The sequence below is a fragment of the Astatotilapia calliptera genome, chromosome 12 (assembly GCF_964374335.1).
Source record: "Astatotilapia calliptera chromosome 12, fAstCal68.1, whole genome shotgun sequence".
Classification (NCBI taxonomy): Eukaryota; Metazoa; Chordata; class Actinopteri; order Cichliformes; family Cichlidae; genus Astatotilapia; species Astatotilapia calliptera.
Window position 1 is genome coordinate 21191463 of NC_137433.1, and position 14301 is coordinate 21205763.

The following is a 14301-nucleotide window of genomic DNA, read 5'->3' on the forward strand; positions in this document are numbered from 1 at the left end:
AAAAGAAATTAGCACGTGCATGTTAGCAGCACACGACATTAGTATTTATAGCTTTAGGTAACGAAGCAGAACGCTTGTCAGTGCTTAGTCTTGTTTTTCTCTTGGCTGCGCTCTCAGAGGTTTACAGGAAAGCCTTGTTGTGCACACTGAACCATAAAACTACAGAGCGCCTAAGGGTCACAGCAGGAAAACACTTTTTCTCTTACCTGTAGTCACAGGCAGATCGCTATTGTGATATGGTATGCGATATATTAATAAAAATGTTTAAGACTACTGCAGATTGTAGCAGATTTCTAAAAATTCAGACATGAGTCACTCCTTGGATTCACTCATTTATTGGGCCATATTACATTACATTCATTCCATAGAAAATACATTCAAATGTGACACCTGTTCAATAAGTGCCGGCTTGTCAATAAATGCAAAGAGCCAATAAAGTTTAAAGCATGTGTTAAAAATAGAAACAACCTCTCCCGTTTGCCTGTTGCAATACAAATATTTTGAACGTGTCAGCATACACTATAAAAATATAGTTTTATTATACTGAAAATGGAAGTCAGTTAATGCTGTCTGGCTCTCAATCACCGGTGCTGTTGTTGTTTTTTTATCCTTGGATTTATCAATCTGTGTATTTGTTTGTGTTTAAGCGGCAGAGGAGATCGAGCGCCGTTTTAAGACGTGCTGCACAAAAGTTTGCTGGAGTTTTTTTGTTTTTTCAACAAGGAATAGGAAAATGATTACGAGCTTTAACGGTTTCAAAGCTTTTCTTACAACAAAGCAGTGAAAAAAAAGAAAAAAGACAGTTTTCACATTCAGTATGATTAGCTCTCATAAATAAACCTCTACAACAGTCACTACTTATAAGGTAAACTCCAGTCTATTACATGAGTGTAATGCCTAATTCCGCAGTGATCTTTGGGGAAGGTGTTGCACACCGAAGTGCTTTTTGGATTTCTGCATCGAGTCCAGTGTTAAGAAAACATATTCACAGCCAAATGAATCAACGTGTGCGCTGCTCACGGGAGATAAATAAATGCCGCAGACATTAATCCTCTTCTCTCCTCGAGTCAGTCTCTTCGAAAGGGATAACTCAGCTTCTTGAATAACCTTCTGATTTCTCGTACATACAGTGAATTAAACACCTTACAAAATCTTGGAAACACACAGTATCATCACCATCAGGTAGTTATACCCTGCATATTGCATTTTACCCCCTAACAAAGAGATACAGCTTTCAGTGAGCTTCTTATATAAAATAGTTCTGTAACTGTAATAGCAGCAGGAAAATTAATGTTTTGACTTTTCTTTTGCACAAAATAAGCTCACTGAACACACTTTGCAGTGTTGTATCGTATCTTTTGTCAGCACAGTCAGATGAGCCCCTCTGTAGTCACAGCTACTGTAGCTTCTTTGTGTTAAGGCATGTGCACATGCCTACACAGCACATGTGCATAGAGCAGGATAAGGAGTGCTTTTCATTCAGCAAATGAGAGAAACACAAACCTTGCCTGCTAAAACTGTCACGTCTACTCCATGAATGCATGAAGCTGATTTAGTTTCGTTTAAAAAAGAAACAGATGACTGAAAAAATGAAATAGGTGTCCATCTACATGACTTAACAGACATCTAACACGATAAAAAATCTATTTATCTCATGAAATTCTACAAGATGTGCAGGAATAAAAAGGAAAACTAACAAAATAAAAAGGAAAACAGAGGTCTTCACATTTATCATCTTGGCATGTATTCCTCTGGAACCCCAGACATGTTTCTTTTCTTCAAAGCAGCATCTACTGTTCTGATCAGTTCATTGATGTTTGAACGCATTTCAGGAGTATACGGGTCGTACTCGAGCTTACGTAGCCCCGACCGCTTGAAGTTCCCGTCCTTCTGGCCCTCGACGCAGAGCAGGCGATCCTCAGAAACCTTCAAACCCAGAAACTCGACCATTCCTTTGAGCTTGGTGAACAGGTCCCTCTTCAGATCCTCAAAGTGGACCACGTGGACGTTCCTCCCATAATGCAGCCAGTCCAGCGTGTGGGACGCCCACCAAGGGGCATAGTTCTTGACAAACTCGGGCCACTCTGCAGGACAAAGAGGCCACAGAACATAAATAAATGAGGGTTTTGGGTACCAATGCACAAGTTAAAGGGCATTCTACAGTACAGACTGAAATATAGCAGGAAGAACATCTACAGCCACCCTGTGAACAGCAGATGGATCACCTCTGGCGTCTTGTGTCAGGTCTTTGTTGGATTTTTTCCTGTATTTTAAGAAAATGACTTTCAGATATTGTTTATCTGCTGTAGTTTTTTCAGGCCTGACACTTCTTCTTTTGACCTCCACTTCTTCAATTTCCTAATTTTTCTGTTTTTAAAAGACACACGGCACACCATGCTGCGATATGCCCAGTTTTGGCTAATAGCTCTTTGCTCTTGCAAAAATACTATTTTATCCTAATTAACTGTGTTATGTTTGGCATTTTTCATAGATTCAAATAAAGAAATGGGAATAACGTATGAATTTTTGTGTCAGCATGCTAGTACAAAGTGCCTAAAGATACAATTTAAAATTGGTTCTTTGCTAAGTTTGTCTGTTATGTGTTGACACACACTGGTTCATCCTTTGAGTTGTTGCCTTTATGCTTGAATGACTCATAGGTCAACTTACAAAAAAGCACTGCTATAGCAGACTGCAATTAAAAAGAAGTGACGGGGCAGCCGATTTCCAAAGCAAAACCTTGAAAGACCTTCAGAAAGCCACTTCAAAGTGCTCAAGAGCACTTCAAAAAACACCAGAAAGGGTGGCTCAAGACTTTTGCTTGACAATGATGAAACAACTGTAAACCAAAAGTGTAAGTGAAAGAAAGATAATAAAAAAGAAATAACAGAACTGAGCCGTCTCCATTAACACCAGAAAATTTGCACTTTGAGATTTCAGCTTAGACGAAGAAGCGGTTACCAAAGGTTATTAAGTCATAATTGTCAAAGAGCTCATATTGTTAAGTGCATGTACGTTTTGTCTGTTCGAATAAAATTTAAGTTCTCGGTAAAATGAACTTCGGTACAAAAAAGTCAAAGTGTCAGCGTGGGCATAGAGTTAAGAGGAAGTGAGAGCTGTGTTAGCTGTGTTAGCACTGATGTCATTCAACTCCAGAGGCAGGGAGGACACATTAAGTAATTTCTGAAATGTCCGGACATTTTTGGTTGTCATTCAAACTGCAGAGCTGCTGTGAGAAAACCTTTTCTTTCAGCTTCATCTAGTGGCCCATAAAAAGTGGGAGCTGGCAGGAGCTGTGCTGCATAAGGACAAATCTTTACTGCTGGGAGAGGGTGTCGATAAAGTTTAAAGTCTGCTGAGTTTGCAATGTCTCAGAAACCAATCAACTTTAGGCAACTTTAGTGCCAGAGTGGACAGAATATCAGAAATTTCCCCCAAAAACACAACCAGCAGTGCAGAAATGCCAAGAAGCTGCAAATACAGAAGTTACAATAAAAAACATCAAAGTATTTTAACTTTTTCTCCAAAATCCTGTTCTGCTCATTTCAGAGTGAAGACACAGACAGTATCTTTTTGACAGATTACCCCAAAAAAGGCATCTGTATAGCTTCTAAATCTATGAGATAACAGTGGAAAATAACTCACTGTGCTTTCTAAAATGGCATGACCTCCAAAATAAGTTGCACTTGCCCCTGAGCTGACATTATGGGGCCACGCTGGAAGGCATCAGTGTCTGTGACATCATCTGTGCCCCACAGTCTCCCTCTGTGGAGGTGAATGCATCAAATCGTACATGTGGGGCCCTGCGCACAATGTCACGCTGACCCGCTCTCCGTCTATTCGAAGTGGCAGCTGTCAGAAAGCCTTTCTCTTTAGTGATGTCACCGCATCATTTTCCAAACAACAGAGGGAATAAACACTCATTGGAAATGGCAGGCCAAATGTGCTGAAGTTTCCACAAAGAGAGACAACTGCTGGGTCGGCAACTCTCCAGCCTCTGGGGAAAAAAATCGATGAAACCTCGCATAAAGTCAGACAGACGATACGGGGACGAGACAAAAGCGGTTGCCACGGTTACTAAGACATGAAGAATGCAATAGGAAGAGCAAAATTTGCCTGAAATATAAAGACATCTCTATATTTTACACATAGTTATTAATGAAAAATGAACTTAATCCATAATTTTAAGCATCAAGTGGACAAAAGAGGAATTAAACATGACTAAACTGTGACTTCCTGGATGGAAGACATTTCACCAGCTTTTTAAACTGTGCATTCGTTTTCTGACTGATAACATCTGCAGCTAACAGCATAAAGAAGGAAACAAAGTAAGCTGCTAAGTGTTCAGATCATGCATACATATATTTCCCACTTTAAACCTAGAATGAAGATCTGAATCAGACTTGTCATAAACACTTCTAATTTATCTGACTGCTGATGCTGTGGCTAAATGGTGTAAATGATTTTCAAAAGACAAAATGTTGCGCTCAGCCACACTGGTGCAGGTCAAACTGCTAAAAAAGGCCAGAGTTTGATTGCATTTCCTCAATCCTTTGCCCTTCTATATCACAGTTTCTCAGTTCTTTTGTTTTTCTCTCATTTTGCAGTGTTTCAGTTTCTACTTATTGTGAAGCTTTACTCAAACTTTGTTCACCACAATGTTATCAGCACAAAAAATGAAATATGCCCTCAGTGCCTCAGTTTAATGAAGTCTTTTATTTTCATTTTCTTCATAGTACGATGACGGAGAGACTTCCGTGCAACATAATATTCACTGATCCAGAGATTTCAGCAGCTTACCTTTCCCTCTCCAGTGGGCCTGGGAAGCAAATCCAATATGTCCACCATATTTCCGGTTAAATTCTGCCATCAAGGCTTTGTAGGGGTTTCGTATCATGAGGATGCTGGAGTCGAAGGCTTCGATTTCTTTCCTGCCGCTCTCATGTGTCTTGATGCACATTGTCCTCCCACTCCGCCAGTGGTCGCGCTCCCCTTTAAATCCTGTGAAACAGCCCAGAGTGACTTTATAGCATCCACGGTGGTGCATTCATGGCTGAGCGCCTGTGAATCGTGTCAAAAACATGCCGAGGCATACCTTTATTGTACAGGGAGCCATCAAAGTAATAGCTGCCGGTGTAGAAGCCAGTGGCGAGCTCTATAAGGTGGCGAGCCCAGGTGTTACCAGCTCCAGGGAAACTGGCGAGGGCCACCAGCTGCTTAGCACGAGTGGGAAGGAAGTGCCGGTCCATGCACCGATTATCTGACAGTGGACAAAGATCAGCCGATTAAATGAACCTCAAAGTTTAAAATTAATACTGAAAATCAGTCACTTCCTGCGTATTTACACAGTTTTGTAATAACAGACACAGAATTATTACGTTTCAACTTTGGATGATTATTATAGAAAGAAGAAATGTCAAGGCGGGCTTGTTTTATTATATTTTTCTCCACAAAATATCACCTAATAACTTCAAACAGTCTCCCAACAACTCAAGTTGACCTGTCTGTTTCCATCCAAACTATTACACCTTTTAGATATACAACATTTGTGTTCGATTTGTAATAATTAGGGTTTGAATTATTGAGTTATGTCTCAGTCATGCAAGTGTAAAAACAATCTCCTTAAAACTTGCAACAGGATGCAACCTGTCTCCAAATATTCATGATTCAGACCAACTGCAATCTCTCTCAGACACTCTGTGAACAAAGCAACTGACTGCAAGGGGTCACAAACCAGACAACAACATCTCAGCTTCACAGCACTACTGTCTTCCCTAGTAGGGTGTAGCATTGGGCCAAAACCATGTGGTGTGGTAAACAATCGTTTTTTCCAACTGAAACCAGATTTAAAGCTAACACATTCAGACCTCTGACAGGTTCCCTTTTCTGGGTTCAGCTTGCCAAGAATGATCACATGAAGTTCATTTCCCACAGCAGCTGATTTTTGTTTTGTTTGTTCACAGCAACCTCCATTTCTGTTTACTGCAATGTGACTCTGCTGATCCAAGCCACATCTGTCCACTGCGTTAAGGAAACACAGCCCACAACAACGCCTGGACTGAAGACAGACCTATTCTGGATTTTTGAGTTTCATAACAATATTTGGAATAACAAGAAATACAGCGATAAGCATGCATGTGTCTGGAACCCAAGATTTTACAGTCAAATCCAAGAACATTCATGATGATATTGTTTTAAGTAAACGTTTTAGAGCATATACTATTTAAAAATTTGCAAATTTACAAAAAAGGAAAAAAACAAATAAAAATGAATAAATAGTGTTCGGATGATTTGCAACATCGAGTGTGCATAATGGCACGAAAATAAGAATTTAGTGCATGTGTGTGTGGGGGGGTGGGGGGTGTCAGGCAGAAGCACTCAGAAGTGTGACTTCCTCATATGTGACCCATCCCTTTGCTGTTCGTGTGCATGTCTGCAAACTCCAGACAATAATATCACAGCCATTTTTTTTCTTAGTGCCCTCTGCTCCTGCTTAAACTGCGTGGACACACTCGGGTGTTTTCACACTTGCATCCTGTTTGTGCGCACACAAAATGCTGAGACTTTTTTTTATTTCTGTTTATTCCCGAAATTGTTCACATGTTGTGGTTTTAAGCTTTGTATTTATTTTTAGTTTTTCCAGCTCATAACAAGCAAAATATCTCAGTATTAGGAAAAAAGGAGCCACAGTGGGATAATTATACCTGTTGTGCAAACAGAAGGTTATTATTTTTCCTTCATGACAGAAATTCAGAAAGAAACTAATTAAATTGGAGCCAAAGTGCTTTGGTGTATTGCATCTGGGTTTCCTAAGGTAGGGACCCTGCCCACTCCATATGAATAAGTGGTTCATGTCTTCAGTCCTGTGTGTTTTCCAGGTTGGTATACCAGGAAACCACACACACACACACACACACACACACACACACACACACACACACACACACACACACACACACACACACACACACACACACACACACACACACAACCTTTTAGCACTAGTGTAATGAGTCTTTTTAGGGACACGGCTGTTTATCTTAGTTTAGTCTGTTGCCATGGCATCTTAAGAAAAAAAAAGGCAGGAGCTATGTTACAAACAACGCTTTTTTTAAGCTTCATAATGTACCGATAATCTGTGTGTGTGATTGCGTGTATTTATTTTCAATACTGCGGCGCTGAACCCTTGGCATATGGCACAGTGCCGATAGTGTTAACGCTGTGACTGGGTTAAGGTTTAAAGTGTGACGCTGGAGGTTTTTTTAGTTTGTAATTCATTTGATGTTGTGAGCTCAAATGAGAACAATCATAGTTATTTAAAAGTAACTCTGAGGCTGTGATTTATGCTGTGAGATACCTGAAATATTAACTGGTTGAAAGTGAAGCCTCCTGAATGAATCTCAGTGTTGATTTGGTTTATACAGTTTGAAACTGAGCACGAGTTACGTCTGTTGTTGACATAAAGTAAGTATAGCCAACGCTGGACACTAGAACAAAGGAACATGTGGAAATTTATAACAGGGTTTATAAGTCATGTTTATAACCAACCAACCACTTGTTACTTTGGTACAACTAGTCCTAGGACTCGTAACATTAGTTCACTGCTCTTTAGTCAATGAGTTTGCATAAATTGCAGCTTTTCCCCAATTTTTGGTTTCTGGTCAAACAGGGAACTCTCCAAGCGGACCAAAGTGCGTCACTGCAAACCACACCAGAACAATCAGTCTGCTTACTGAGCACATGTGTCTGGAGAAGAAGCACAGACAACACATTTACTCCTAACATTTGTATTTATATATCTGTTTCCCTCACTTCAGTTTGCTAAAAACTGTGCACACTGCATTCTCCCTGAATGCAAAGTGTGCTTGGCAATGGGCGTGTTTATTGTCAGCACACAACTCTTAGCCTCTGAGATGGATCATGCTCCCACCATAAACAAACCACTATGGAGTTCCTTTGGAAGTACAACTAAAGCCACCTCCTCCAAATTAGTCTTGGTGGTCTCGTCTGTACCTGAATGTGAGAGTGCAAAGCTGACATCTATACAAATGAATCCCACCTCTTTATCCATTTCTCTTTATGTGGTTCTGAAGTCAATTATCTCTTCCTTTAGCCCAACTACTCCATGAAGTTTCCTAAAAACCGGGCTGATAGCTTTTGGATAGTGTGGAGGTACTCAAAATGTACCTGCAGCCCAGAATTAGCTTAGCAGAGGAATTAAATAATTGATACTAGCGCAGGTGATATATTTTTCATGTCAGTTGACAAAAATCCACGATAACCTTTTGGCACGTTGCAATTCAAGTGGTCTAAGAGGGAACTACACTCCTGCACCTCCTCTGGGCTCTGTTTTCAAGATGCACTTCGACCAATCAGACGTCATTTTAGACGAGTAGCAGCTTCAAGAGTGAAGTTTCAGGACTTTGCCTACAAAATTTAAAAACATGAACTTGTCTAAATGAAGCTTACACACACGTTTAATAAGAAAGATCTGTATTCAAACATCTGTCTGCTTCTCGGATGTTTGGTAACTTATCTAAGCTTTGCATCAGTTCCCCTTTCCCACACTGTCAAGCTCATTGCAAGATCACAAGTCCAATTGTCCTTCTGCCTGCCTTCTTCAGGTCAATCAGCCGCTACTCCATGTACTTTAAATATCACTGCGGATTTTTCATTTTCCTTTCCAGATGCCTTCATGCAACCAACTTCCTTCCCTCTCCCATGTCAGGCTCCATCCAAGCCTCCATCTTCATCTCCATCACCAGCATCTAGATTCCGAGGGGTTTTTCCCTAATCCCTATCACTGCTGGGATTCTGCTGCGTCCAATTGACAGATCTGGATCTGATCTATAGATCCCATTCTCATCACAAGTGATGATCACCATTGTGAATTCTGGGCAGCTCAACACAGAAGTTGGCATCTTATCTAAATGAGAGGCACATGCAAGTAGTAGAAGCTAGAAGGCCAGTGAGTAGTCCAGATGTGTGAGTTAATAAGGAAGACAACCACAACTTTTTTTTATTTCACATCACAGACTGCTATAATCAGCAATGCAGTCAACATAGAAAGTAAGCAACTGTGGAGCCAGTAAATACATAAATATGAGTTGAGTTGAATTCCATGCTAGGCCCAAAACAGCACTAACTTAATATTAGAGTGTAAGATGCATGTCTGGTTGAAGGGGCTAAGAACAGATGTGGCAAAGCTGCAGGAGAAGAACTGTTGATTTTTAAATTCTGTGATTTTTGAAATGATCTTCTTCACTGCATGATCACATCTTTAATCCACCACAGATTCATGCATCTCATACGTGGAATCATCTACAGCTCAGGGTTGAACAGTCAGTGCCAAAATCATTTTGCAAACTTTGCACGACATGTAAGTTAGACAAAGTTCCGGCTCATGCTGACACTTTGCACTTGAATACCACATGTGTTATCATACTTTAAATTGAATGTGCTAAACCTCAGTCTGACTTGGACTTCCCACCAACAGAATGTGACCAACTTCAACACATGTGTGGCTTTTCAGCCGCTGCCAGGAAACACTTAAATTTACCTTGAACCTGTGTCTGGTAGACGACAAAGTACTTGTCGTTTCCACAGCTTTCAAACTCTTCCCCTTGGCACCGATTGAGACACATGCCCTCGTCCTCCAGCTCATGCAGGGAGAAGAGGGGCGTTGGGAATCCGCAGTAGCATCGATCTCCAGCGAGCACAGCCAGCGATTTCTCCTGGAACACAACAGCCATTATACACTGAAGACACACTCGTGCAGCGTACAAATCCCCAACATCCACTCACCCTCTCTGTGCACATGTCCACGCACTTATCCACAGACATGTTCTGGATGACCGCGCTGAAGGGGAGAGCCAGTGTGACATTGTCTGGCCGGTGGAAACACCCTTTGAAAATGGCACTGCCATCTGAAACAGACAAAACAAGCCAGACTGTCACTTACCAACACGAAAGAACACAGAGACCCTAAACTAACAGCAGCACTCGTGTCCCTGGGATGACTTGCAACCTCCAATCCTCTCTGTGGTCTGATGTTGGTGAAGACAACACATCACAAAAGCTGCTCTTCTCCTTCATGTGCAGGTCTTTTTTTTAACCTTATTTTAATTTGTTATTGACCTTTTTTTGCCAGCCTGCTGAACCTAACTGAAAAGATAAATTCGTTTTTATTCACGATGGAAATGTTTCTCGCACTGCACCACAACTTTAAAGGGTGACACCCAGATTTAAGTCACTGCTAAAGGAAATCTAAACATCCATTTCACATTTATTGCAGGCTGTCAACTTGTCAGCAGCGCCAGTATAGAGTACTTACGAAAATGTCTCTGTTGTCAACAAACTGTTAAGAATTAATGACAGAGGAGAGAAACCAAACAAGCGCTGCTTTTCACTGTGACAGACAGTCTGATGAAGACACCTTGCTTGCTCAGACATAGCCAAGTAAAATATGCAAATGGAGCTTCGTCTCTTTGGTATTCCTTCCTCTCAAAGTTTATAGTGTCACTACCAGTAAACAAGACTATTGAGCACTCTCTCCTTTCCTTTACAGGAAGTATTAGTGATCAGTGGTGTCAGACTTTAAAAAAAAGAGAATATCCCCTTTATAAATTAGTTCTAGTGCTGTGTGTGTGTGTGTGTTAAATGTTTTATTTATTTTCGACCTTGTTCTCTGACTTAAAGTTGCATTTTTAATGCCACGTTCTCTCCACGGATCCTGTTTGTGTTACCTTTCTGTGTTTTAACATGCTGCAGCTATAAATCCATCCAGCTATCACAGAAAATGAGGTCTCAATAACAAAGAGTGCATCAACGATGCATCTGTGCTCAGTTATTATAGCTTTTAAGAGCTGGGATTTACTCGGCAAAGCTTGCAAAACAGCTAACACATCACATTTCCTCCATTTCCTCTTTGATGTTCTGAGCAGCCCTCACATGACATGAGATCGGGGTTAGAGGTGAAAATGCCGACCTGAAATGCTTGCGCAGCAGTTAGATAGAAGGATTAAAAGCAGAAATGAGAATAATAACAAACAAACAGCAGAGGAACAGAGGGGTGCACTGTGAAGCAGGTTCAGCATAGCCAAACTTTCTTTGTGTCAGCTGGCTCAACAATTTCTCAAACCCCCAGTCAGAGATAACGGATATCGCTACGGTTGCTATCAACAGTCTCTGTTAATCCAGGCTTCCCGCTTCTCACATAAAAGAAGGATTCGGACGCATTATTAGACTTTTCGTCCGCTCAGAATTGATCATTTGAGTGCCGCCTGCTTCAGTCAGAGACATTATGAGGAGAGCAGGTGATAGAGATTGAAAAAGAACGGGCTGTAACAATGAAACAGCAAAAGGAAGGCCTGGGGGCATTCAGGTTTTACAGTGGCCCATACCCCAAAACAGGAATGTGGAAATTACATTAGAGTGTGTCCAATTATTTCAACTGATTTATCACAGACTGGTCAAAGTCCTAATCTTTGTTTAGCAGCCATGGTTTCAGCAGAGTAAAATCAGGTCTAGGATCGAGTATAAAAGTATTCATTTTATGCATGATCTACTGAACTGTGACCATATATGGTGATTTTTGTACTGCAGTCTTTTAGCAGGTTCCTTCAGCTGTGCCAACATTTTTATTAGGTTGCATCTATAAAATGTTTTCCTTCAGGACTTGGAGCATGTTGTGATTATAACCTGCTGTGCACCAGGTTATCTGTTCAGCATAAAGCTGAATGTACCAAGGTACAGCCACCTTCGTCACAATGAGAACCTTGACTTTAAGCTTGAAATACCACCCTAACCCAATAATCTTGCTTTGTAGTGCACACCTCTGGAGAGAGCAGTTGAGCTATGAAAATATTCACCACATATCTGCATGGTAACTCTCTCTGATCTCACAGTATTTCCAAGAAGCAGGAGCCAAGAAAGAGAAAAAGGAAGAGTGAATGCAAAAAGGAAAGGGTGGGTAGAGTCACCCCACCATGTGTTCGGGACTTTTTTAGATTATAAAGAAAAAAGTTCCCACAACAAAGCAACAAAGCAAGCCACAGTTTTATAACAGGTATAGCAGGAGAAATAATTTTTAGACACCCTGCTGAATTTGTTACAAAGGAAAGATTTTTCTGGATGTTTGGTTCATATTCTGTCTCTCTCAATTAAAATTCAGCTAGCATACGAAATAAAGACTGTTCATTAGTTTGTAAGTGATCCAGCAGGGAATCAAAAAAATTAAGCATATTCTGTACTATAAGATCATTACAACTCCTGATAATCAGCTCTTTCTCCCAAGACTGAAGTTTTCCACTGGCAGGCAGTCGGTGTTTAGGATGAAGACCACAGGCGGCTGGGCTGTGTAGGTAGAGCAGCTCCCCGGGGAAAGAGGTAAACACAACAGAGCAGCCTGCTCCCGACTGTGGCAATAAAACAAATCTTTTCCCTCAAAGTAGCCGCGGGTGTTACACTCCTGAATCAAAATTACATCTTTGTGCCTAAGTACAGACTCTCAGGACACTCATATCTAATCAGATCCATCTTAGAAAAGGGACCCAAGTTTAATATTTTATTTTCAAATATCAAATTCAATTTTTATGGCAAATCTATAATGAAATTAAACTTTTTGAAGGTTCCATTTAAAGGATTCATTTCACATTTATTTTAGACTGTGAACCTGTCAGTGTTGATATAGAGTATTTATATCAGCAGTAGTAAACACTTGACGTGTTGTGTTATTGGATATGCTGATGCCAGACTTACAGCGGCGCGCAGACTCCTGACTCAGCTCCAGCCTATAGATGGACAGTCTGTTGGGCCCTCCGCACACGTTGCTCTTCTCTCCTTTGCACTCCATGTTGCATTCGCTGTCTGAAGCATTGGGCGCCTGGATCTTATGACCACAATAGCACTCTGCGCCAAACTCCAGGCCTGCAAACATATATCCCCTGGAGGGAAGAGGAAAAAAAGGATTAGCATTGTTAGCGTAGGGAGACAGAGGGGTTTAAGTGATCGTTTTGAGCCTTCATTATGTTCCTTAATCCTCCACAGGCAAAAACAGTTCATCCTCTGGAGCAGCTGGGAGAGCTGTAATCAATGGAAACAAACCACTGATGTGGTTTGTGCATGAAAATATTATTCAAGAATAATGCATCGCTGTGAAAACGAGAAAACTTATGTGCTTTGCAGGCATCTTAAGCAAAGCCAATTATAAATGTGTGCAGTATACTAGAATTTATCACACAGGGCTTCTCCTCTCCGTACTGTTGCCTGATGAAGGATCTGACTCCCAGAAGGCTTTTCAGGTGCAATTAGACATCGAATATGCATACCTCACACAGGAGAAATCCCCAGGCTGTCAATCAAACCCAAACCCCTTTCCCCCCCTACGATGTGTTGCCCCACATTTGTTTGTCTGCTTTTATTAACCCGCTACTCTAGCAAACGTGGCTGCAAGAGGCAAGAACTAATAGGAGAAGGAGCTGAAAACAGGCATCTCTCTCTGCTCCTATTCTCTGCTCTGTGAATCAGTCATGGGTGTAATTCAGTGCATTCGATAGAGCCGTCCCTGGTACTCCACAGGGAGGGAGGAGGGAAAAAAAAGAGGTGAGAGAAGGATGGTGAGGTATCGCGGAGAGTGAGACGGGATGAGAGGATAATGGGAAACAAATGGAGGAGAAGTGGGGGAGATGAATGGCTTGAAAACTGGAGCGCGTATTTTTACTACATGAAAACTGGCAGTGCAAAAAAACCTTAAAACAAAACAGAATTTTTTTGGCAATCAGTGAAAGAATACTTGCATTATAACAAACCGACTGATGTTTTTTTACCTTATAAAACATGATATAAATGCAAATGTAATTTAATAAACGGCCTGAGGCTTTTTGTTTTGTTTGTTTTTTAATGAATGGGCTTTAATTATAAACCAACGCCAGCATGACTCAAAACCGCAGTTCAGTGTTTCAACAAAACAATCACATTTCTTTATAATATGCAGAACTAAAACACAGTAAAAGCTGAGCACTGCATAATCTTAGAGGCCTGAAGAGGCCGGGTCAAAATCTAGTTTTAAAGTCTTTATCACGTCGCTTGTGTCATTTCGTTTTGTACGTTGTGTTCAATGTTCTACTCAAGCACAGGAAAACTATTCACGTACACAAACAGGGAGGTTAATGGTCCGGTTAGCTCATTTTGCCCTGGGCCGCAGTAACAGATTAATGTGGCCATAGCTGAACGGAGGCCGAGGAAGGGGCAGCCCAGTTAAGTTCTTCCAGCAAGTTGTTTGTGTGCCATGACCACAATTAA

General features: G+C 41.0%; 1 protein-coding gene across 2 annotated transcripts in view; it reads right to left on the reverse strand.

Annotated features, from left to right (window-relative positions):
- Positions 1-319: 319 nt before the first annotated feature.
- wscd2 (WSC domain containing 2) overlaps positions 320-14301 on the reverse strand; it is a 43310-nt gene continuing 29328 nt past the window's right edge. The window contains exons 4-10 of one of the 2 annotated variants that reach the window (XR_013912394.1): positions 12760-12944; positions 9805-9926; positions 9560-9734; positions 5096-5260; positions 4801-5001; positions 3646-3997; positions 1944-2084 (exon numbers count right to left, since the gene is read on the reverse strand). Coding sequence is in view for 1 of the 2 variants with exons in the window: in XM_026186967.2 (XP_026042752.1) it covers positions 1732-2084; positions 4801-5001; positions 5096-5260; positions 9560-9734; positions 9805-9926; positions 12760-12944 (1201 nt within the window). In the remaining variant the exon portion in view is untranslated. Of the gene's footprint in view, positions 2085-3645; positions 3998-4800; positions 5002-5095; positions 5261-9559; positions 9735-9804; positions 9927-12759; positions 12945-14301 lie in introns of both variants that reach the window. The other variant, XM_026186967.2, reaches the window with a different exon arrangement.